Consider the following 26,519-nt stretch of genomic DNA (forward strand, 5'->3'; position numbering starts at 1 on the left):
CACAATTTTTAGTAGATAAAAATGCATTAAAATCCCCTCAACATATCTTATTACTTTGTTAATTCAGAAGGGAATATCTTGGCTTAGTTCCTGTAGCTCAGCAGCGAGGGTGCCAGCCACACATGCCGGAGCTGGTAGGTTTGAATCCAACCTGGGCCTGTCAAACAACGACAACTACAACAATAACAGCAACAACAACAAAAAGCCGGGTGTTGTGGCCCTGTAGTCCCAGCTACTTGGGAGGCTGAAGCAAGAGAATCGCTTAAGCCCAAGAGTTTGGGGTTGCTGTGAGCTGTGATGCCACGGCACTCTACTGAGGGTGACAGAGTGAGACTCTGTCTCAAAAAAAAAAAAAAGAATATCTTTACGATTCTTTAGGGCCATTATTATGAATATTGTTTTTAGTACAGTACATTTAAAAAAATTTTTTTTTTTTAGTACTGTGTATTTAGATAGTATGAGACATTGGGCTGTATTTTTGTTAAATCTGAGAACTGAGATCTCAGAGAAGATCTCCAGTTAAGTGTGTTGGACAGATTTTTTTAAAACTCCATCATCACCTTGTTAATGTGACATTAACCCCTTTGAAAATAACCAAAATCACATTCTGGGTATTTGAAATTATTCTGAAACAGAACAATTATTAAAAATGGTATTTGGCCTTCAAAAGTAGTGATGTGTATTTCCTTCCTCTACACACGCTTACTTGCTTTCTTTCTTTATTCATTCATTTAGGGTGTGATTAACAACTCAGTATTAGGCTATTTCATTGGCCGCATCTACCTCTACCTCGTGAAGGTTGGAGTATCTCCAGATAAACTCCGCTTCCGACAGCACATGGAGAATGAGATGGCCCATTATGCCTGTGACTGCTGGGATGCTGAATCTAAAACATCCTACGTAAGTAGAATGGAGTTGTATTTGCTGTGTGGTTTTCACATTGTTAACTTAGAAGCATGGATATCAAAATTGACTTTTGGGTACTTACGTCAGGATAGAACAAAGAAAAAAGAGCTTTTCCCGAGCAAAATGCAAAAAGCAGTTGCCCTCTGCTTTCTTATAAGGGGAGGGTTACTTTTTGTGTCTCAGGAATCCTTTGGTAGATTTAGCTTCTTGTGAGGGAGAGATGGAGACAGAGGTTGATGGGGCAGTGCTGACGTATATGTTGCTGGGTGGGCAGTGTCACTGGTAGTATCCTCAGGTGGAGCTAAGGTGGCCTCCACTTATCTGGGTGGCCTCTTCTTGATAAGGATCCCAGCAAACATAGAAACCAGTGCTGGGGTTGAGTAAAGGAAGTCATAGTGCTCTTAAGTCTCATGTGGTGGCGCATGCCAGTAAGTCCCAGCTGCTCAGGAGGCTGAGGGGGGAGGATCATTTGAGCTCAGGATTTCAAAGTCAGCTTGGGCAACCTAGCCAGATCTCATCTTTGGAAAGATGAAACAAAGGCATAGTACTCTGAGCCTAGAGAGCTGTTTGATAGCTTTGGGGGATATACTAGTATATTCTGATCTCTTTTTAAAAAGATCTATCTTTCTCAAATTCTGTGTATTTAATACAAACTCAGAGAAGATCTCCACGTACCTTCTTAATGCCCCCTACCCCCAGTGTGAACATTAGTACTGTAACTTAGGAATGAAAGGCATTTGGATATAAGAAGTGCTTTCTGTATTGGTGGCAGTGGTAAAGGTGGCATCTAAAACAAAGGGGATGAGAGCCTTTTAAAAGTCATTCCCTTATTTAGTTTTTACTTATTAAAGTGGTTTTCTTTTTTCTTTTTTGCAGTTTTTGGCCGGGGTTGGTTTTGAACCCACCACCTCCGGTATATGGGGCCAGGGCCTACTCCTTTGATTCACAGGCGCCACCCTAAAGTGGTTTTCTTTTTATGGACACATTTTTTTTTTAATTAAAAATAAAAATTTGCCCAGCATGGTGGCTAACGCCTATAATCCTGGCACTCTGAGAGGCAAAGTGGGAGGATCACTTGAGCTCAGGAGTTCAAGACCAGCCTGAGCAAAGCAAGACTTTGTCTCTACTAAAAATAAAAAAGCTAACTGGGTGTGGTGGCGGGCACCTATAGTCCCAGCTACTTTGGAGGCTGAGGCGAGAGAATCACTTAAGCCCAAGAGTTGGAGGTTGCTGTGAGCTGTGACATCACGGCACTCTACTGAGGGCAACATAGTAAGACTCTGTCTCAAAAAAAAAAAGTAAAAATTAATCATAATAAAATAATGATTACTTTTTATAAAACAAAGGGAAAAAATAATTCTGAAGAATATTATGTAGAAAGTGAAATTTCCAATTGCATGCCACTCCCCGAAAGTGTTTTGTGTCTCTTCTCTATATTAAGAATTGGCGAACATTTTCTATAAATGATACATTTTTTGATCTGTGGGCCCCATATGGCTTCTGTCTCATATCCTTCTTATTGTTGTTTTTTTACAACTCTTTAAAAATGTAAACGCCATCCTTAGTTTTGTGGCCCTTGTTTTTTTCTGTGCATTACAAACATACATAAATGCATAATGGTATGTGTATGTCTCTAAGTGGTTGTCAACAATGTTGTTTTTAAAATTTCTTTTCTTTGTGAAATTAATAATTACTATAATCTGTTGAGTTTTTTATCACTTTATTTTCACTTGATACATGTCAGTGACAATAGTAATTATTTCAGAATTATGGGTGATCATTTCTTTACGCTTTTTGGATTTTCTGGAATTTGTTTTCATTTTTCAGATCAAACCAATAAAATGTTTTTCCTTTATGAGAGAAATAATTATTTCATTTGTTTTTGTTGCAGACCAGTACTCTCTTTTAGTTTACCCTCACCCTAATTTTAGGTTTAACCAGATAGTCTTGCTATCTGAATTTAGATTCTGAATCTGACCTGTCTTACTGTTCATTTGTTTGTTCATTCTCCATTTGTCATTGTTACAGGCCAGGTCCCATCTTAAGTGCCTCACATGCGTTATCTTGTATAGTATTCACAGTAAATCTATTTATAAGTACTGTTTCTAAGGAAACTGAAGTACCAGGTGGTTAAGTGATTTGCTCAAGACTCACACCTAGGGGTAAAGTTGGGATCTGAACCTAGCTGTCTGACTCTAGACCCTTGCTCTTAACCCTCTTTTTAAACCCTGCTGTGTGCCTGCCAGTCTTTAACTGGGTGCCATGGTAAGGGCTGGAGATCAGGAAACATGGGTCTAAGGTTGAGATCTGGTTACAATACTTGTGTGGGGTCACTGGAAGACAGGAGTGAACAAAACGAGAAGCTCCAAAGTAACAGACCCCTGAAGAGAGGGAGAACTTCTTTGCAAACTTGAATACTTTGTGTACTTCTATTGTATTTTCTTAATAAAACAAGTTACTGTTGCAGCTAATGCTTCTCCCTCCAGAGAAGCAACCACTATCCCAAAGTTGTTGTCATTGTCAGGCGGGCTTTTGTAATTTTACCTCTTACTACATAATATATGCTATGTTAGTATTTAAGATATTAATGAAATAAATATGTTAAACATGTTTAGATGTCAGATCACCACATTACATGTTTTCAGGCTTTGTTATTTTCTCTTAATACCTTTTTTGTTTTGTTGAAGGTTCTGAGCTTATTGAATTTTAATATTTGCCTTTATTACAAGTGCCCCGTGTGATAACATGCTGTGGGAAAGCTTAATAGTTTTGATGGTTAAATTTTCCCAAGTTTTGGATCAGAAGCAAAAATAAATATTCGTAAGAAGGACTAACTAGCTATCTGCTAAAATAAGCCATTTACATCTCTTTTGTTTTTATTCAAAAATGGGTTCTTAAGGGGTTGCAATAACAAAACACCACATACTGGGTGGCTTATTAACAGCAGAGATTTATTTCTCTTCTGGAAGGTGGAAGTGATAGATCAGGGTGCCAGCATGGGCTGGTTCCCCTGAGGGCTGTCTTTTAGGTTCTTGGGATATTGTCACCTCCTAAAAGAGGGCTTGGGTTTCATTAGTAAGGACACTAATCTCCTATTAAGGATCCACGCTTGTGACCTAATCACTACCCCAAGGCCCCTCCTAATACCATCATCACTTTGGGGGTTAGGATTTCAATATGAAAATTTTGGAGGGGACATATGGTTTCAGTTCATTGCAGGTTCTTTGAAAATAATTAAAAGTTTTGCTTTTTAAAAAGTATTTTATGCATGTATTAACAAGAAATGGGAGCTTTTAGTGATGTGATCGTGATGCTGGTATTTAATTTTATTCTGTGACCTAAACTTTACTCATTCTGTTGATTTTTCTTTTGTTCATAAGAAGTGAGTTAAGTATGAAAGCCCACAGTCATGGCAGTTGAAGTGTAGTCAGCCATCTGACAGCAAGTTATGAGAACAGCAGGCCAAAGAGAGTAGTGGGTGCTGCCAAATTCACTATGAATTTTTGTCATAAATTTGAACAAAATCTCCAGGCTTCATCTAGGTTTAATTTCCATAATTAAATTCTAGAATATATTTGTTTACCCCATAGTTATAATGTGGCAATATAAATCCTTCCAGAAAGTAAGGCTACTACTCTGTGTACAGTATGAAGTGTATTTTATACAACTATTAATGGCTTGACTTATGAAACTATTCCCATTTTTATTTATATCCCATAAATAATCTCTATTTATAAAGATGCTGTAATTAAAGTAGTCTTGAAGATATGAAAGGTTTGTGATAGTCTGTGTGCGTTTGTGAACAGACCCAGTGTAAGTAATAATGTTTTTATTGGTCATGTCTTTGTAGGGCTGGATTGAAATTGTTGGATGTGCTGATCGGTCCTGTTACGACCTCTCTTGCCACGCTCGAGCCACCAAAGTCCCGCTTGCAGCTGAGAAACTTCTGAAAGAGCCCATATCCTTTTTGATCTCTCAGGATTAAACATTTTGCTAATGTAAAAGTTCAGGTCTATAGCCATTCTGTGGATAAACTGAGATGTTTTGCATACTGTGGTAACACTTGTTTACACCTGTTATTTTGCTCATCTCATTGTTCCTTTTCTTAATCTCTGCCTATAGTCTGAGATGTGCCCACTCAGTGTTAGGCCTTTAAAAGAAGCATATTTTAAAAAATGCTCTGAATGTCTTTCACAGGGTTGAGTAGTTTTTCTTAGCCGTTTCCAAAAATGTGTTTCTCCACACCTGCACCTACCTACATGTTCTTTAAATACAGTGTACCTCATTCAGGGAGGCCAAGGAGGGCAGATGCTTGCGCTCAGGAGTTCCAGACTAGCCTGAGCAAGAAGGAAACCCCATCTACAAAAAATAAAAAAACTAGCTGGGCATTATGGCAGGTGCCTGTTGTTCTAGCTACTTGGAAGGCTGAGACAGAGGATTGCAGGACTTCGAGGTTGCTGTAAGCTATGATGACACCCTGACACTCTACTCAGAGTGACAAAGTGAGACTCTGTCTCAAAAAATAAATAAAAGGTACCTGGTGAATACCTTTTGTTTTAAAATGAGTACTGCTTTATGGTAGATTAAATAATAATTTGGCTCACTTGATCTGAAAATCAGCAAAGTAGAAATTTTCTTTCTTTATCAGGCCAGTGAAGTTGTGAGCTAACTTAGCAGTAGGCCAATAATAACAAGAAATAAATCTTGCTGTTTGAGCATTTTAGAAATAAATATATTATTATCAGAAGTTTTTATGCTGTGGATTGGGTCATATTGCTGATTAGATAATATCCCTTTTATCTTATCACAACTGAAAAGATCTCTTTTGATGGAGTTTACTTATTTTTGAGTGAGGTTTGCCTCAATGGTTTTGTGGATAATTATTTCATCTTGCTCTTGAAATCAGCATGAATAGGATCTGGGGTACTGATGAAGAACTGCGGTTGTTTTAAGTTGATTGATTTTTCTCAAGATCATTTTCTGAAATACTGAAACAGTGCTGTACTTTTGGATTCCTTGACTCCTTCGTACAAAACCGTCAATGTAGTTCAGTTTGAGCCCAATAAGGGAGCAATTGGTAAGGCGTATAAGAAGGATGCAAAGCTGGTGATGGAGTATCTTGCCATTTGTGACGAGTGCTACGTTACAGAAATGGAGACGCTACTGAACGAGAAAGGGTAAGATTTTAAATGTTTCCTTTCACATGGGCTTCAGTCAGATATGTCTTCTCTGCAGGTTCTGACAGTTGGGGAAGAATAGTTTCTTCAGAAATTTTCTGTAGATAAGTACTGTTTCTTGACTGCATGTAAAGGACTGTCTTTGGTGATATTGACAGAAAAAAGCTCAAACTCTGTAAAATAATTTAACAAAGTATGAGCCAAATGTGTGCAACCCTAGCCCAGGGAGCTTAGGCTCCAGGTCCTGAGAAAATGTGCCCAAGGCAGCCAGGCTATATTAATAGTTTGGGGGTGTGTGTATACCAAATTGTGTGTATATGGTATATATGTATGTAGCCATTCACATATATAGCCATACATGTATATCTTAAAACAGGAATTGCAGGTAAAATTATAAATCAGTACATAGAAGATATACATTGGTTTCGCCTGAAAAGGTGGGACATCTCTAAGCTGGGAGCTTGTGGGTTGGTGGTTTCAAAGATTCTTTGATTTGTAATTGGTCAAAGAAATAAAACTTTGTCTAAAAAAAGCTAAGGAGTCTGATAATCAGAGATGGCAACAATATACAGATTGAAGTCATCTGTTTAGTAAATTGTTGGTCTGCAGGTATGATTTAACCTTTGCCTTGCATGGCCTTAGGGCCTGTTGATAATTTAATATCGTATTGTCACAAAGAGTCTGTTTTATCATTCTTACTGATCTGTCTTAACATTAAGGCTGGTCAGTTGTATCTGAACTCCAAAAGGGAGGGGGGCATGGCAAGCTGTGTCTGACCTCCTTCCCCTCATGGTCGGGAACTCAGTTTTAAGGGTTTTCTGGGATTCCCTTGGCCAAGAGGGGGTCCATTTAGTTGGTAGGGCTTAGAATTTTATTTTTAGGCTATACTGGGATTTTGGCATTATAACCTAGAAATAGATTTGAAAAGGACTATAAAGATCATTTGTATTTTTTAAACAACTTTCTTAAAGGAGACTTATCTATTAGATTGTCTAATACTGGGAGTGGCTGAAGAAGGCTTAGTAATTCTGTCTCCTACCTCTCCAAGTCACTTTTCTTTTTGGAGGTTTAGTGTACTCTAATTGTTTCTAAGCATAAATAAAAAAACAATAGAGAAGAGTCTTCAAAGGAATACAACAAAACAAAACAATGTAAAATTTACATCATCTGGCAAGAAATAAAAAAATTACATATGAAAAAGCAGGGAAATGTGACTTATAATGAGAAGAAAAGTTAGTCGAAAGAAACACCCAGAAATAACAAATAGGATATAGTAACACATAAGGATGTTAAAAGTCATTATAAATGTGCTTCATTTGCTCAAGGTTGTAAAGAAAAACATAAGGTGAGAAATGGTGATATATGCTAAAAAGAGCCAAATGGGACATATAAAAGTAGTATCTCAAATAAAATTTCACTGGCTAGAGGAACAGTAAGTAGATTAATCATCTACTGGTGATCTTTACCAAATATCTAATGATCTTTAACATTGCAGCAAAAGATCATTGAACTTAAAGGCACAGGAATAGAAACTATCCAAAATGAAGCATAGAAAAAAAGAGATTGGGGAAAAACTATTGAACAGTATTAGACAATCTAAAATAAGTGTACTTGGGAGTCAGAGAAGGTATATAAAAAAAATCTGGGCTCGGCGCCTGTGGCTCAAGTGGCTAAGGCGCCAGCCACATACACTTAAGGTGGTGGGTTCGAATCCCCAGCCTGGGCCCACCAAACAACAGTGATGGCTGCAACCAAAAAAAATGGCTGGGCGTTGTGGCGGGTGCCTGTGGTCCCAGCTACTTGGGAGGCTGAGACAGGAGACTCGCTTAAGCCCAGGAGTTGGAGGTTGCTGTGAGCTGTGATGCCATAGCACTCTACCCAGGGGGATAGCTTGAGGCTCTGTCTCAAAAAAAAAAAAAAAAATCTGACGACACAGTAGCTGAAAAGTTTCCAAATGTGATGAAAATTGTATAACAACAGATTTAAGAAGGTTAACCCCAAGCACTATAAGCACAGAGGGCACGTTAGAATTGAACTACTAAAAACCAGGGATGAAGAGAAAAATCTTTACAGTAGCTAGTAGGGAAAAAACTCCTTACATAAAAGTAAAGATTGATTATGAGTTCTCTTAAAAAATGATGCAAGTCATAATACACCAGGATGAAATCTTTTAAAGTGCTGACAAAAATCCTATACCCACCAAAGTATCTCTGAAAAATGAAGAAAAAATACTTCCTTTTCATGAAAAAGCTCCAAGAATGCATCGACAACATACTTTCACTATACAAATTGTTAAAGGAAGCTCTTTCAGTAGAAATATAGAAATTTGCATCTACCTGAAGAACTTAAAAGCTCTCAAAGAGATAAATATGTGGGTGAATATAAGTGACGTTTTTTCCTCATCTCTTAATTTCTTTAAGCAATAATAGACTTTAAATAAAAAATAATATATTATGGAATTTATAATATGTGGAAGTAAAATATAGCCTTCAGTTGTACAAATGATGAGAGCAAAGACTATATGTTGTAGGGCACATATCATGTGTCAGGTGGTATAATATTATTTGAAGGTAGACTATGATAAGTTAAATACACATCGCAGCTCAGCACCTGTAACTGAAGCAGCTTACGCACCAGCCACATACACCAGAGCTGGTGGGTTCCAGCCTAGGCCCGCCAAACAACGACAACTACAACCAAAAAATAGCCAGTGTTGTGGCAGGCACCTGTAGTCCCAGCTACTTGGGAGGCTGAGGCAAAAGAATCCCTTAAGCCCAGGATTTGGAGGTTGCTGTGAGCTGTGATACCACAGCACTCTACCCAGGCCGATAGCTTGAGGTTCTGTGTCAAAAAAAAAAAAAAAAATACAGACCATACTTTTCTGATTAGTTGTGGAAAAACAAAACAAAAACAAAGGGTGTAACTAAAAGACCAATAATGGACTTACTCCAGAAGAAGGCAGGAGAAGAGGAAAAGGAACAAAGAACAGATGGGACAAATGGAAAGTAACTAATGAGATGGTAGATTTAAACTCAGTAGTATTCATAATTATTTTAAATATAACATATAATTATCTAACACCAGAATTAATAGCCAGTGATTGTCAGATTGGTTAAAAATTTCAAGACCCAGTTAAATGTTATGTGTAAGAAACTTCTTGCAATTGTAATATACAAATAGCTTTAAAAGTAAAAATGATTGTTATTTCCCATACAAATACTAAGCAAAAGTTGGAGTGGCTATATTGAAAGCAGACAGAGTAAGCTTTAGAACAGGAAAATTACCAGGGACACAAAAGAGGCAGTTCATAATGATAAAGGAGTTAGTTTATCAAGAAGGTATATCTCTAAAATGTGCGTCTGACTCAAAACAGAACTCAAAATATATAAAGCAAACTTGTCAGAACTGAAAGAAAAAATAGATGAATCCACAATTAGAGTTGGGGATTTCTACACCCCTCTCTCAGTAATTGCTGGAGCAAATAGACAAAATCAGTAGGAATTAGAAAACATAAACTGTATTAGTCTAACCTAATTGCCGTTTATAGAACTCTCTAATAGCTGGAGTGCACATTTGTTAAAGGGCATTTGAAGCATCCATCATACTGGTCTTGGTATAGCCCTCTAACTAAGAATGTTTTTTGTCGTTTTCCAAGATTGTTTAAAAAAAGAGAGAGAGAGAATATGAGAGACCACATATAGCCTGCAAATCCTGAAATATTTTGTATCTGGCCCTTTCTGGCAAACAGAAAAAGTTACTCCTGTCATAGACATTAGGCTAAGTAAAAGAAGTCTTAGACAAAAGATTATATGCTATCCTATGTGAAACTACAAAAGACAAATTTAGTTTGTAGTGATGGAAAGCAGATCAGTGGTTGACTAGAAGTTAAGGGGATAGACAAGAAAGGGACCGAAGGGAACCTTTGGGGCCATGGTGGTTGCATTTGTCAGAAAAGCAATCATAAGAGTAACTCTTGCCAGTTGAAGATAAAATTATCCATTTTAATAGGAAAATTTGAAAACATTTCCGGTCTTCTAGAATTACCATCCATAAATACATAAAACATAAACATCCATAAGTACATAAAACAACATCAAATCCCCTTGAAATGGACAGAGTTATATCAGTAGTTAGATATCATTATCCACAGACAACACGCCAACATAATTTGCCTTATTAATCTCAAATAATGGCTATCTCCTTGCTAATTGCAGCTCTTTTATTGCTGTTACCTCTGCTATACTTAGACTGTGCTCAAAGAGAAGATGCCTGAGACTCTATGTAATAAAGCCTTCAATGCACACACACACAAACTTCAGACAGAATAGTGAAAGATGGAAGACACCATTGAAGACCGTCCAGTTGAGGCATGAGATTGTTGCTGATAGAAACCAGCTAACTGCAGTAGCTATACAGGTTCAAAGGGAGCCACGTGAGGGCTCGCTTTCCCAGCGCTGAGCTGTTTGTGAAGCAAGAGAAATTCAAATTGATCTCCGTGATGTGAGAAAATACCTCATAAGCTGAAGTATAGGTGTTGCATGAAGCTTTTTATAAAGGTGAATTTTTATAACCTGAAAATGAATGGGTATATCTTAGCCAGTGATCTTAAGGGGATAATATTTTATATTGATGTATCAAGCAGAATCATTAAACTTCTTTTAAATTGGTCTTTATCAATATAAGGGTCAAAGTGTATTTTGGAAATAGTGTGGGAGTTTTAAAATTACTTCTGTAAAATGACAAGTGGGCTCATTTTTATATTGGTTGGGACAGTAAGGGGAATAATTGTCATTTTACTAGCAGATCTACTTCTGACTGGTTATTCTACAACTGGAATTTTACAAAGTTCTTTTTAGTTTTATTTTGATCTGAAAACCAAAGGAATTTGTCATGGCCATTGGTGGAATTTTATAAAACTAATTAAATTTTGGGTACCTCCTCAGAATAAGTTAGAAAAATAATTAATTTGGTGTTCCTTATTAATTAACTTAAATAAATTTGACTTCTGCTGTTATACCTGGAGGGTTGACCAAGTTGTATTATACTTAAAACTGAAAACAATTTAGTAATCCATAAAACTCCTTTAAGGCACAGGGATGCATGATTTAACTAATATAAAATGTGTTTTGTTTCTTTGTAGAGAATTCACTATTGAAACTGAAGGGAAAACATTTCAGTTAACAAAAGACATGGTCAGTGTGAAGAGATTCCAGAAAACACTACATGGTAAATTTGTAAAAATAACAAAGTTATTACTCATTAATTTTTTTTTTTTTTAGAGACAGAGTCTCATTTTGTCACCTTTGGTAGAGTGCTGTGACATCACAGCTCACAGCAACCTCCAGCTCTTGGGCTTAAGCGATTCTCTTGCCTCAGTCTCCCAACTAGCTGAGACCACAGGCGCCCACCACAACCCCTGGCTATTTTTTGTTGTTGTTGCAGTTTGGCCGGGGCTGGATTCGAACATGCTACCCTTGGTATATGGGGCCGGTGGCCTACTCATTGAGCCACACGCGCTGCCCAATCAATTAAAGCTTTTTAAAAATGTTTTTAAAACATTTTTGTTGTATAACCCTTTGACAGAAAAGTGAAAAAGAAAAAAATTCCTAATGCTGCAGCCTAAATTTCGTGAATATATCTAAGACATTTGCTTGGGCCTGTTTTTCTTTTTAAATGTAATTCTCCTGAAAAATAATATGTACTACCACCTTTGTATTTCCTGTGGTCTGAGGTGCATGTGAAGAATATTTCTTTGATTAAAATCTTTTTTTGTTTGTTTGCTTTAAGGAAAAGAATTTTTATTTCTTAAGCAAAAGAGAGAACTCACCCCTTGTCTTTTTTGGCAAGATAGCTTGTTAAAATCTCATTGGAGCTGGGTGTGGGCCCCTATGCTGGCCCCCAGCCCTGCTTTAAAAGAAGAAAAAAGGTTGTTTAGATCGGTGATCTTTTATGCTTTTTAAAAACTAGAGTTCTTTTTTTTTAATAGAACAAATTCTAAGAATGGCACAGTATTTTGGAATACATATGAAGTATGCTGATGGCTACTTGGGGATGGATTGAAGCTCTTAGAAGTAGAGTAGTGGGTGTTGGAGAAGCTGCTGCCAGTAGAGGGTGCATCCTTCCTTTTCCCTTTGGCCTTGGCCTGCCCTGTGGCCAGGCTTCAGTGAGCAGTGGCAGGAGTATGCAGGGGCTTGTGGTCATCATGCCAGCAGCTGGTTCAGAGCTGTCCTTCACCATTATTCAGATGCCATATCAAGATGGGTTGAGAATGCTTTGATTATATTGCTAAAATTTTCTTTGTCCCAGATGAAAAAGATACAGCCTCTGTTTTCCCTCACATATGTGAGTTTTAGATTCTAATTATCTCATTTTCCATAAACATAAACTCTCTGAGGTTACGGTCGGTTACCTTAGACCTGGACAGTGCTTAGTAGTGCTTTCTTTTCAAATAATAGGCAATAAGTATCAATACATTTTCTGTGTATACCACAGGTATTGTCTCATCCATTGGAGGAGCCATGGGGCCCTGGCAAGGTGTCTTTGATGTCACTGAGCAGACTTTCCTAAGGGCCTTCTGACCTGGGAACTTTGGGGACATAGTATCAGTAACTTGCCTCTGAATAAGTCCTCATCAAGATAATAACTAGCTCAAAAAGTAAAACAAACACAAAGGATGTGATACTTGTTACATGTAGGAATTGCTTTTATTAATTTTGCCAGCTATGGTAGATGTTTAATTTTAAGAAAGTTTTATTAAAAGCTTAAAAAGTTGTATGCTTTTTGGATAGGCAAGGAAGATAATAAAGAGGGTGTAGCTACTGTTTGTAGCTTATCAAGTAGGAAAGAAATTCTCTAGTAAATGGTTTCACTTTTACACTATATAAACAAAGGATTAAATTTGGTGAAAATTTCTTTCACTCTAACTCTATCTTCAAAGGTGTTTCCTATCAGCAAATAGCCTTCCTGCATGTTCTGATTTCTTTGTCCTGATGTAGAGATCAGAATCCAGGGGCACAATATTTCACATCTGCATTCCCAGCACTTTGGGAGGTTGAAATCAGATGATTGCTTGAGCCTGGGAGTTCAAGGCTGCAGTGAGCTATGATCAAGCCACTGTACCCCAGCCAGGGTGATACTGCAAGACTCTTAAAATCCATGTGGAATAAAGAGATTTTTAGTGGCAAGCATTGTTTAGGAAGGATCTAAAATGTATTATGTGGTATTTGAGAGAATAGTATTGAATTTCTTTCTCTTTTGCAGTGGAAGAAGTTGTTCCGAATGTAATTGAACCCTCCTTTGGTCTGGGCAGGATCATGTATACAGTATTTGAACATACATTCCGTGTACGGGAAGGAGATGAACAGAGAACGGTAAGTTGTCCTGTGTGGTGTGCTATTCTCTTGGGCCAAAAATTTATTGAAATAAATTAGTAAGATTCTGGAATGATTGATTAGTTATTATTTTCTGTGACATATTAGTGGTGTTACTCATCTTCGCTTAATTATTACAAACCACTTTCGTATGTCATCTTATTTATGCTTTACGATGTGTAGGTTATTCTAGAACAGTGGTTCTCAACCTTCCTAATGGGGCGGCACCTGTGGCTCAGAGGAATAGGGTGCTGGCCTCATATGCTGGAGGTGGCAGGTTCAAACCCAGCCCCAGCCAAAAACTGCAAAAAAAAAAAAAAAAAAAAAAAAATCAACCTTCCTAATGCCATGGCCCTTTTTAATATAGTTCCTGTGGGTCTCTGTTCTAGAAGATACTGTTTCAGTTGCCCGGTGTTATTTTGACACCAAATGTATAACTTTGGATAACAATCTATATTGCATCAATGGAAGAAATAGTACTTTCTATGTATACTCTTGTTTTTAGAAAATTGGGAAGCATGAGATGACTCATAGAATACACCAAGCTTTATCTATACTCTGGTAAAGCATTAAAGGGAAGCCTCTATAACTGCATAAAATTGTCTGGGGTACTTTTGGGTGAAGATATAAATTACTAGTTCTATTCCCAGGATGTTGATTCATTAGTTCTGAGACTCAGAGATGTGTGCGTGTGTGTGTTTAAATAAGAACCACAGTGATTCCACTGTGGGAGCTTCACAGATCGGAAATTGGGCGGTCATGTCTGGTGTATAGCCCTTCCTAGCATTCAAGCCTTGCTGAAGAGAGACGTTTACAAGAGAGAAGTCTTCATCAACTCCCACACTTTTTCTTTGGCTCTTTTGCCTCTGAGTCACTGCTTTCTTTGTCTTCTACTTTATCTCCTTATTCTGCCTTACTTCACCACCTCACCTCACCTCTGCCTGCAGAAATTATGTGCCTTTAATTTATAGATACAGATTTCCAGGAAAACCAGTCAGAAGAGTGGCTAGAAAGGCAAGGTGGTATGTGTCAAATTCACTGAAAGAAACAGCCTTGGGCTGGGCGGGCGGCTCGCACCTGTAATCCCAGTGCTTTATTAGGCCGAGGCAAGAGTATTGTTTGAGGCTAGAAGTTCCAGACCAGCCTGAGCAGCATAGCCTATCTCTATTAAAGAAAAAAAAATTAGCCAGATGTGGTGGTGCAGTCTTGTAGTCTCAGCTACTCAGGAAGCTAAGGCAGGAAGGAGGCTCAAGCCCAGGAGTTTGAGGTTACAGTGAGGTATGATGATGCCACTGCAACTCCTCTCCAGGCAACAGAGCAAGACCCTATGTCACAAAAACAAAACAAAAAAAGAAATAGTCTCATCTCTTTGACCATTCTAAAGCTTGAGTATACATAATATTAGACATAGCTCTGTGATTCTTTCTAGGACTTTTAATCTTGAATGAACTGGTGAGTTCTTGGTGCCAATATTTTAAAAGATCTGATACATTGTTGTAATACATAGCTAATAAAGTTTATATATATATATATATATATATTTTTTTTTTTTTTGCAGTTTTGGCCGGGGCCGGGCTTGAACCTGCCTCCTCTGGTATAGGGGGCCAGCGCCCTACTTGTTGAGCCACAGGCACCGCCCAATAAAGTTAATATTTAATCTGTGCTCCAAAGTTGCATTTTCATTTCCTGATATTGCGGGAACAGCTCGTTATTCATCTAACAGACCGTAAGAACCTGGGGTAGGCCCCAGCTGTGGAAATGTAAGGCTTCGCCTTTCTTGAGGAATGATAGTGTACAGGACTGCACATATTCCTTTTAGATGTTAAATTTGCCTCAAGCCTTTTCTACTTACTTTTCTAATAAAAAGATTTTTTTTAGCTTAGCTGTTCCTTTGAATCTAACAATATTGATATAACTAGAGCTTTAATAGAAATCCCATAAGGGCTAAACAAGAATAAATTAGTCACAGTGTTTTATGAACTTCTATCATGAAGAGAAATTTGATTAGGCTGTGGGAAGCCAAAAGTATTTCTAAATTATTAGCACCTACTCTCTCGATCCATTTGCCTATTAAAACACTGCTAGTAAAATTTGAAAAAAGCATTTACCTATAAAGGCAAGTCCCTACTTCTCTCTCAAGTTAAATAAAATTGTCACAAGATGGAGGAGAGTAGAATTCTCAACTTCTCGTGATGTGGGCAGCTGTATTGATGGAGTATGAGGTTTCCTTGTAATGGGATATTTTTCATTGCTCGGCATTAAAGGTTAATTGAACTTTGAGGTGGGGGCTAAACTGGAATCTTGTGTCATTCATTACAGTTATGGGACAAACTTTTTCCATATTTTTGCCTTAAGGGAACCTCTTATACAAGTATTATTTAAGAACTACCTTCAGCTCTCATTTCCAACTCCAGATGGCAGACTGATTTTTTCCCTTCCACAAAATGTCTTTGCTTTCTTTGATTGCTGAGTTATTCAGAAAGCTATTACAGGAGGAGCAGTTTAGGAAGGCTAGACTTTTTTAGTGCATAGAATACAGAACATTTTTATTGGTTTTGTACCTTTTCTTTTAGACATATGTTTATGAGCTATTGAAACTTTTTTGTTTCATTTGGTCACTAAGGTTCCTAGATATTCTTCTTTTAAAAAACAGAATGGGGGTTGGTATAGTAGCTCACGCCTGTAATCCTAACACTCTGGGAGGTTGAGCCAGGTGGATTGTTTGAACTCAGGAGTTGGAGACCAGCCAGAGCAAGAGGGAGACCCTGTCTCTACTAAAAATAGAAAAAGATAGCTGGGTTTTGTGGTGGGCACCTGTAGTCCCAGCTATTTGAAAAGCTGAGACAGATTGCTTGAACTCAAGAGTTTGACACAGCTGTGAGCTGTGATGCCACAGTATTCCACCCAGGGTGACAGAGTGAGACTGTTTCATACACACACAAAAAGACAGAACGGGATTTGGGTTTTTGGCACTACGAATTGTTAATTGCTGATTAGGGGGAAGTTCTTTAGGTGTTCCTCGCAGAAAAAAGTAAGGCTTTTATGTGGGACCAAAACATTATTACCTTATCTATAGTAGCTTTCAGAATGCTTTCATATCATAGGACTTTTTTTTTTATATAACTTTTTTTTTTAATTGTTGGGGATTCATTGAGGGTACAGATAACCAAGTTACACTGATTGCATTTGTTAGGTAAAGTCCCTCATATAATTAATTATGTCCTGCCTCCAAGAGGTATGTCATGCACTGTGACCTCGCACCCCCCTCCCTCCTTCCCTCTCTCTGCTCCCCCATTCCTCCATCCCCCACTCCCCACCATGTACTGGGTCAGGACTTTTTTATAACAGACGTAAGGAGTAAGCAGAGCAGGTGGTGGAAGCCTACTTTTTACTAAGGTTCAGAGAGAATTCACAGAGATGATCCAAACTCAGAGCTGAAACTAGGTGTTTCTAATTCTGGTTCTTGTTCTCTTTTGTCATACTGCTTTTCATATCATGTTTCTGACATTTTGATAGTGAAGTTACACCTGCCACAATGCCCAAGCATATCCACTGAACATTAGCCTCTTAGTTTGAGATATTAACATTTCAGTATTTATAAATTAATATATTGATTTCTTCTTTTTAAACCATCTAGTTCTTCAGTTTCCCTGCTATAGTCGCTCCATTCAAATGTTCCGTCCTCCCACTGAGCCAAAACCAGGAGTTCATGCCATTTGTCAAGGAATTATGTAAGCAAATCCAATTGGGTAATCTCCATGGGAACACTGTCAAGTAGACTGAATTTTAGGAAATGTATCATTGATTTCAATAAAAATATAGATTGAATAAAGAATAAATCTAAGTGATTTTAGCCTCTGCTCTTATTTGTAGGAGAGGAGTATGCTTGCTCAGGATGTTAATCATAGTATTTGAATGAGTTAAGGTAGGACCCAAGAGACAGGTTTAAAAATCTGTGCCTATTATTTTGACCTTGGTGCTTACTTAAATCAAGGGAACCTGAGTGGGGTAAGACAACCCTGGTGGATCTTAGTCATTGACTGTGCAGTACTGATCTTGGTCATCTGGTGGGACCTACTTACTTCAGAGTCAGGAAATGGGTAGAGTCCATTGAGCTGCTCAGGGCCTTGCAAACAGAAGTGGCGGAGTCAGAACTAGCCTCTTGGCCTTGCTGTTAGTCCAGCACTCATTCCCTTGAAGCGGTAACAGATATAGGTATGAGTGAAGGTTTGGGCTTCAGTAAGGGATTTATTGAACTTTTTGAAATTTTTCTTTCTCTTACAAGTGCAATTTTTGTTGCTCTCTTGTCTTGGTTCTTTTTATAAGTTTCCTAAGATAGTATTCAGATGATATTAAGACTTACCCCATTATTTTATTTTTAATTCATTTATTTTGGATAGCGGAAGCCCTGACCAGGAACAGCGTGTCCCACAAAGTAGACGATTCCTCTGGGTCAATTGGAAGACGCTATGCCAGGACTGACGAGGTCGGTGTGGCTTTTGGCATCACCATTGACTTTGATACCGTGAACAAGACCCCTCACACTGCAACACTGAGAGACAGAGACTCCATGCGGCAGATAAGAGCAGAGGTATCTGGCTTTCTCTTTGATGTTTTTAGTCTTAGAAATGTTTGCTACTTCTTACTGATTTGAGTTGGATTTTGATGTATGTATGCTCTCTTTCCTCCTTTTTTTTTTTCTAATTTTAATTATCTGATAGGCTTGTATCAGACTGAGTCCAGATTCGCATATCCCTTGGGTTTAATTATGGAAGTATCCATTAGCACTTCTCTGATATTTTATAGCCATTTGGATTGCTCTGGAGTCATTCTCCAGCAGCTTGCTTTTAATGGTTGCTTATTTATTGGGCAAGAGAAATAGGATCCCAAGAGGTTGTTGCCATAGTTTTATTGGCAAGCTTTTTGGGGCTTAGACGTTTTCATCTTTATATTTCTATAGAAACGTGTGTGCATATATATAAACTTCTGTTAACCCGTTCAAAACAATGAGGAGTGTTTCAGTAATTTCACTGCATAGGAAGGGAATGTTGGGGATGGGACAAGCACAGAAGGGGAGGAATGAATGGGAAAGGAAGGAGTAGCCGCTTCAGTTGACGTCTACCTGACCAGTCTGCTAACTCTGAACAAGTATTTCTATAGAGTGCCTTTTATGTGCTCAGCTTGATACAGATAATAATAGGGAAAACAAAAGTAAAAGAATTCTTTTTTCCAAAGGAGTTTATAGTCTAATCCTGAAGTCATGGATTTCTGGCTTGTTTTTTTTACAAACCATATCTGGCCTCTTTGGACCCTGGCGGCATTCTCAAAATGTGGTCCCCAGACCAGCAAAGTTAGCATCACCTACGAACTTGTTAGTGGGCAAAATTTTCACCCCAGAGCTATTAAGTCACAAACTATAGGTTGGAGAGGGGCAGGGGTAGGTAGCCCTCCAGACGATTCAGGTGCACCCTCAAGTTTGAGACCATTGGCAGTGGCCGGGGAGCAGCCAGCCCCTTTCCTGTTGGCTGCTCTCGCCTGACTGACTCCTGTTCTCAGAGTTAAACATTTAACACATATGAAGTAACTTCCAAGTGACCAAGAGATTTAGAAAAGTTAGGAAAGGCTTTGTGACTAAACTGAGTTACCCAGAATTGCTGGTGGGCATTGTGGGTTGGAAGAAGAGCGTGAACTTGGGCCTAGAATGACATTATTTGGTTCTGTGTAAGGTTTCTTGAGTTCAGGGTGAATCCTCTTTTTGAAAATCTAAACCAGTTGGTTGATACTTGGTCTTGTCTTTACTCCAGGTTTCTGAACTACCTGGTGTAGTCCGAGATCTGGCCAATGGCATCATCACGTGGGCTGATGTGGAGGCCAGGTATCCTCTCTTTGAAGGGCAAGAGACTGGAAAAAAAGAGACAATTGAAGAATGAGGACAATTTTAGCAACTTTTGACCACTTGTGGTAATAAAAAATAGCTCTCATCATGTCCACTTTACAAAAGAAAACAGCATTGTGATTGCTCCCAGGGACTCTATTTTCTCCTCAGTGGCTGCCTGATTTTATCCCAACAATTAAAACTGAAGGAATTCTGAACAAACTTGTAATCCATTGGTTTGTGTTTTTGCATTCTCAGCAGAGCTGTTTCTCCCACCTTTGCCATGCTCACAGCTTAGTATTTTTAAATATAATACTTTTTAAAAATTAACAGCTTTATTGGTATATAATTTACATAGAACAGGCTTAGCCTATTTTAAGTGTACAATTCAATGATGTTACAATTCAATGTTTAGTGTATTTATAGAGTTATGCAACTACCACCACAATCCAAGTTTAGAACATTTCCATCAATCCCCATTCCAAACTCGGCTCTAAGCATCCACTTGTCTACTTTCTGTCTATAGATTTGCCTTTTCTAGTTCTTCTCTTTTTCTGAGAAAATGATCCATTAGGCTAAAGAGACAGCAATCTCTAAGCAAGAAGAATCACTGCTGGGAAAGGCCAAGGTAAGGATGGGGTGGCAGGTGTGGTGGAAACCCTGTCTCTGAACAAAAATATAGTGAGACCTTGTCTCTGAACAAAAAAGATTCAGTGCCTCCACGCCTATAGCTCAGCAGCTACAGTACCAGCCACATACACTGGAGCTGGCCAGTCTGAACCCAGACCAGGGCTGCTGACAGCAATGACAACTACAACCAAAAAATAGCCAGGCATTGTGGCAGGCGCCTGTAGTCCTAGCCTCCTGGGAGGCTGAGGCAAGAGAATTGCTTAAGTCCAAGAGTTTGAGGTTGCTGTGAGCTGTGACACCACGGCACTCTACCAAGGACGGCATAGTAAGACTCTGTCTCCAAAAAAACAAACAAAAAAAAGTTTCAGTAAATGAATAAGTGAATAATTACGTTGTGCCTGAAAATTCAGCTCTGGTTGTCTGTTAAATAATTCTGGGTTATTGGGTTGCCTCTAGGCAATAATTGTGTTAAGAACATGTGGATTGAATTAATGTCTCTTCCAGAAATTGGGATATGATTTGAAAGAGTCACCAGGGATTGCCTGAGAGGAACAGTCTGTACCTCTGCCCTCCCACCAAAGGGCCCTTCGCTTGTGCTAGTGACATGCTCCCTTCTCAGCTGGACAGGTTATCTTCCTTACAGTTAAAGGACATACCTTTTAAAAACATGTTGCCTAGAGGAAAGATATTGGGGCATTGGTTCTCTGCCCTGGCTGCACATTACAATCATTTGAGCTTTAGAAAATATATCTGGGCCCCACCCCAACCGAGGTAATGATTTTCTCGGGTTAGGGCCTGGGCATCAATATTTTCTCAGTACCTTAGAAGAACCATTACTACTACTTTTGCATCTTGTAAATCTTATTGCTGTGTCAAAGGCTGAACCCCGTGTTCTCCCAAAAGGGGTTTCCTCTGAGAATATGAATTTGTAAGACCTTATCCAGTGAGAGCTTTAGAGAAGCAGATGTGGGGGTGGGGAAGCAAGCAGTGGTATTTCCATTTTACTTGGGGTCACATTCTTGCTGGATGCTGTGTTGGGGCTGAATAGCCGAGGGGTGCTGTGAGCTCTGGACTGGAGATAGTAAGCTGGCTGTTCATCCTGACCCTTCCAACATCTAGCTAGGGTGGCTACTCTAACCCTCCATGCCTCTGTCGTGGGCCTGAACCTGATGGCAGTTGCAGTAGCTAGAGGCTAGGAGGACAGAGCCCTTCTCTCTGGGAGCCCATACTCTGCCCTCCTTTTTATTGTGCAGGACTTAGTGTGGTAGTGAGCTTGCATAGCATGTCCGCCAGACTATGCCTGCATTTCTTAGGTCTTAAAACTCAAATCACCAACAATTAGCACAAAAGCAGTTATGTTAGCTAAAACAGTTTAGGCTAATTAAAACCTTTCTTGGCTCATCAAAATTCACTGTTCTGCATCTGAGTGTGAATTAATTGACAGTGAGATTAACTACAGTGAAATTGTGGGGAAGAAAAAAACCCACTAATAAACTTGTAAAAATTTTTATTGACATTTTTTAGAAAAATAAGAGCCCAGACTTTCCATTTTTTGGAAAGGATCTCTGAGGCAAAGGTTGCAAACTGATATGCTCCACTGACCTGTTGCCTCAGGGCCAACTCCTGGGTGCCAGGCTTCCTCTCTCACAAGACATCCAGGCCATCAGTGCCATCTGCACTCGATGCCCAGAATCGGGCCATTTCTCCCCACCTTCATGGCCACCACCTCAGGCCAACCCTTATCATTACCCACCTGGTTGCTGCACAAGACGAGTCTGAGCCCTGTCCTTACTCATTTACTGTCTGTTTCCACCTAGCACCTGAGGGCCCCACTGCTCCTCAGAATGTAGTGGCTTTTCTTCTCCCTCAAGACTAGCACTTGCATGGACTATACACACACCCCCAACCACCACCCCAGCAACCACACTCACACTGACCCTTTCCAATGGCCCCAGCATGCCCCAGGGCAGGACCTTGGCACCTGCTATTCTGTCTGCCTGCACTGCTTCCCCACGGGTCGCTCTTCACACCTTCTCATCCTGTCAGGACTTCATCCTCCTCACCTCAGTGAGGCCTTCCTCGCTGTTTCACCTAAAGTTTCAACATAGTGCCGCCCCTCCTGCCGCCTTCAGACACGTTTCACATCTCCTTCGTTTTCTTTTTCCTCTTTAGCACTAAACACTTTATAGCATATTTTTTTGTTTAATTTTCAGTCTCCCCATTAGAATGTAAGTTCCACAGGAACAAAATCGGGATCTGTTCTGTTCTCCGCTGAATCCTTATGGTCTAGGGACGTACCTAGCACTCAGTAGATGCTCAATAAATAATCAAATGACTTAATGAATGAATGAATCTTCTCCTGCAGATTCTCTATTTTGATGTAAACACTGACTTCTCAATGATTATTACCCGTTAGCAGATAATACATATTAACGTGTAACCCGACCCTTGGCTCAATCCACGTCTCTGCTCTGCAAAAGGCCTGTAGGCCCTGATTCTCAAACTTGGTACAGTGGTGCTGTTTTAAAGGAAATAGAACCTCCAACCCCCTGGAATACATCAGGAATCTCTCTTTTGAGGCTTTAATATTGTGTACTATGTATCTATCACTTGACACTATGAAAAGGATGTAGCCAGTCAGCTCTAAGTTATCACTAAAATGAAAGTAGTAAATTTACAGATCTTCAGAGACAACAGTTCTGGGGTTGGATAAAGCACCCTGAGGGGAACAGTGACACTCACTTCTTGGTATTTGTCATTCCAAGCTGGACCTTGCCTGCAGGCCCCTCATGATCGGTGGTGGAGGCCTAAGCTTGCACACAGTGAGGTGGCCTGTGAGGATTGCTTGGCCTGGGCTAGCATGGTGGAGTCACCCTATGCAGCGGGCACACGGCAAGCTAAGGGCCTTGAGAGCCACTTCAGTGTGCGCCTCCTGAGATGTGTTTCAGGAGGCCGGGGGTGGGGCTCAGAAGCCTGTGTGGCCTAAAGTTCTCTGGTGTTTCTAATATATAGCCAGGCCTGAGCATCAGCTGCTTAAGGAATTATTAACTAAATTAGAGTGTTAAGATTTTACCTTGAGGTCAGGAGTTTATAAACTTCCTTCAAAGATATCTGTGAAAATGTCATGCATTATTTTTATACAAATATGCCTTTTTCTAGGGAAATGGACTCATCACATTTTGGAGTGTCAGGGTCATCTAGCCAAATGAGTCCAGATCTGGCTGTAGGTCATGGGAGGGCCTCTTTCTCCAGGTAGGGATCCTTTATGAGAACCCCCCAAAATTGACACCTCATCCCTTGGGATGTGAAGACCTTCAGTTTCAAGCCTGTGATGAAAGTGACCTAGGGGATGGACCAGAAATTGTTTCACACCTTAGGGATGAGGTGGCTGAGGCTGGTGACAGCCTCTACAGAGCACACCTTGGAAACCCTGAATGGGCAGGTAGGGGTATGGCTTTTCCTTGGAAACTGAAGGCACAGTATTTGGGCAAGGGGGAAAGAATAGGGAAAGGAGGCAGCCATGGAGTTGCTTCTGGTCTTCCCCAGGGAACGCTGGGACCTGATACCAGAACTTTAGTTGGAAGGAGAAATTATATCTTAAGGCCTCTGTGGGGATCTATGATGCATTGGGGGCCTTATTTGGTACCTTACAGAGCTGTTTAAGAACCACAATTAATTATTTTATTGTATTCACAACAGAGGCTGAGGGACAGTTTTCCAGAGTGAAAATTATTAGCTCCTACCATGTTTCCCTGAAAAGAAGACCTACCCCCAAAATAAACCCTAGCAGGATTTCTATGCATTTGTTAAATATAAGCCCTACCCCATAATAAGACCTGGGCATGGCCATGCATTTCGGCATGGAGCGGTAAGGAAGACTGGAATACCTTTTATCTGCCACAGCTCCTTTCTCCAAGCCATTGGCACTTGCCCAGGTGTGCGAGTGGTAACTGCAGTAGCAGGCATCGTATTGCGCACGTGTGAACGGCTAGGGGAAAGGAGTTCATGCATCACTAGCGCCAGCTCCATCAACAAGGTGGGCTCCCCCTGTCAGTTTCCAGAAGAAGATGTCTTAACTGTATTTGAATAAATGTAGATTGTTATATTATACTTAATAAAAAGAAGCCATCCCCTGAAAATAAGCCCTAGTGTGTCTTCTTGAGAGAAAATAAATATAGGACAGTGTCTTATTTTCTGAGAAACACAACATTTGCCTCCTGCTTACTCCTTTGTCCAACAAGCAGATATTGAGATGGTACTTGGGACTTAGCCTTGGAAGGTCCCTTTTACTCAGATTCTCTTCCCCAAGTGCAATAGTTAACATGGAGAATTTTCTGTGGATCTGGCTTTCATCATTATTCAAGCAGCATTTGTGGCCCCTGCTGTGTAAACAGACAAATGTGGGGTTTAAGTAGGGTGATCATACAGTTTATTTTTCCAAACCAGAGTTCTTCTGAGAGTGAAAGGTATGCTACTAATTACACCAGGAAATCAGGAATAAGCCTGGACTAGCTGGGGCAAACCATCCCACATTAAGGAACTGGTGAAGGACAGGCTGCAGCAGCTGCCAGTGGGAAGTCAAGATCCACTGAGGCCTGGGGCTCCTTGGAGTGGGGTTAATCTGGGACACCTGCAGGAGGGTCTGCTGGATGTGGCCAGGGGTGGGGGAAGCCCTCAGTCTGAGCTGGCCTCTGGGCTCAGGTCAGGGTAGGGCAGAGGCAGGGTACAGGGGCAGAGAATAGATTCTCCCTCTTGGGCCTGAGTGGTACAGCCCCCTCAGGGAAATCTGTGGTGGCTTAGGGGCAGAGCCTGAAATAGTATTGGGCATACTGATGAGTAAATCCGCATGTCTTAAATGTGTCTCCTCTCCTGCCATAGCTGCCTTCCCTTAGAGGTTTCCAGAAAGGCAGTCACTCGCCTTCACTTTCTACAGCACATTTTTCACACTGTGAGAGAGAGAGTGTGTTGGAAAGAAGAGACAAGGGATGTCTCCTTGCTCACGGGCTCCCACACTACAGCAGAGTCACTGGGCACGGGGCTTGTTAAAAGTACGGACTCCTAGACCCCTAGCTTGCCTGACTCCCAAAGCCTGCTTTCCAGCATGCCACCCTGTTGGTCCTGATGAGAGGCCCAGGTGTGCTGTCAGCAGTGGGCCCCCACCAGACTCCCTGCTAGAGGGAACTCCGCCTCCTATGCTCCCTGCCACCCCAGTCACCAGTTCCACTGAGGGACGGCTCTTAACTGCCAAACCCTTCTGGTGGCTGAGAGAGGACTCACAGATCCAGGCCTGGTCTCCCTGCCCCATGGCATTGTGAGGGGATGCCTTGATCTCCTGTGTGCCCTTTTCCTTCCTAAGATAGCCTCCTCCCATCTAGCTGCCTTGCCGCACGTGCTCCCCACCTGCCATGGGCCTCGGGAGGCACTCGAGAAAGTGAGAGCTGCACACACGGGCTCCCCACTTCCCTCTCTGCACCAGGCCTGGGTGATGGGACAGGAATAAAGTGGCAAAGGCAGCTGAGGTCCTTGTGTCCATTGTCTTGTCTGGGTGTGGGTTAGGAGATGGACAGAGCTGAGAACACCAGCAGGCTGCAGGGCTCACCTGCTTCTCCCCACTGTGACGTACAGAAACAAAGGGAGAGCCCCGCCCAGGCCAAGATGCAGAGGCCCAAAACCTTGGCCGGCTTTTACACCTCACTGTTCTCAGGGCCCTTACTTCTCACCTGGACTCTTGAGTTTCTTGGAACAAGAACTATGGCATATTCCTGTCACTTCCACACCTGGCACCACATGGTGTTCTGTGAAGGTGTTCTGTGTGCAGCTCTCGCTTTCTTGAGTGCCTCCCGAGGCCCATGGCAGGTGGGGAGCAGGTGCGGCAAGGCAGCTAGACGGGAGGAGGCTATCTTAGGAGGGAAAAGGGCACACAGGAGATCAAGGCATCTCCTCACAATGCCATGGGACAAGGAGACCAGGCCTGGATCTGTGAGTCTTCTCTCAGCCACCAGTGAAGGGGGAATGAGTGACGGGGGATGTGTGTGTGTTTTTGTCTCTGGATCTACTTGTGAGTTCCATCGAGTCTGGCTTGTGTTCATGCACTTGTGTGGTGTCCCTCCGGGCCTTCCTGTCTGTGGCCCCAGTGTTTGCCTCCATCTCTGTGAAAGTTGGTATGGTGGCGGGCACTTCTGTGAGTGTCTTGGCTCCACCATGCGTCCTCTGCAGTCGGCCATCCTCCACTGGGCAGCACCTCCACTGTGCCCCCTCCCAGCAGGGGCCCTTGGGAAGGAAATGCCACCCTCATCTTTTGCTTCCTGCCCCACAAATCCATCACTGGCCACTCTTGCTGCTGTCTGTGTCATGTACTGGCCTGTGGCACGGCAGGCACCTTCTGGCCCCACTCTGAGGATGGACTAGGGCTTGGGCCATGTGGGGGCAGGTCCTTCCCTGTGGTCTCTCACTGGGAGTGCTACCAGGAGACTGGTGCAGGAGATCCCCAAGAGGGCCCAAGTCTTCCAGCTTTGTAAATCAGGTTGGGTGAAAGGGTTAAACACAAGAGTCTGAGTGCCC

General features: G+C 40.9%; 1 protein-coding gene across 1 annotated transcript in view; it reads left to right on the forward strand.

Annotated features, from left to right (window-relative positions):
• Nucleotides 1-19,550, forward strand: part of GARS (glycyl-tRNA synthetase) — a 47,930-nt gene extending 28,380 nt beyond the window's left edge. Inside the window, exons 10-17 of the mRNA XM_003788551.3 lie at nt 736-900; nt 4,757-4,864; nt 5,938-6,083; nt 11,224-11,309; nt 13,344-13,453; nt 17,091-17,184; nt 17,854-18,044; nt 19,258-19,550. Of these exons, the coding sequence (XP_003788599.1) occupies nt 736-900; nt 4,757-4,864; nt 5,938-6,083; nt 11,224-11,309; nt 13,344-13,453; nt 17,091-17,184; nt 17,854-18,044; nt 19,258-19,383 (1,026 nt within the window). The 3' untranslated portion in view covers nt 19,384-19,550. The remainder of the gene's footprint in view (nt 1-735; nt 901-4,756; nt 4,865-5,937; nt 6,084-11,223; nt 11,310-13,343; nt 13,454-17,090; nt 17,185-17,853; nt 18,045-19,257) is intronic.
• Nucleotides 19,551-26,519: the final 6,969 nt, after the last annotated feature.

Source organism: Otolemur garnettii, unplaced genomic scaffold, assembly GCF_000181295.1.
Source record: "Otolemur garnettii isolate 467f Iridium unplaced genomic scaffold, OtoGar3 scaffold00028, whole genome shotgun sequence".
In the NCBI taxonomy this organism is placed as follows: Eukaryota; Metazoa; Chordata; class Mammalia; order Primates; family Galagidae; genus Otolemur; species Otolemur garnettii.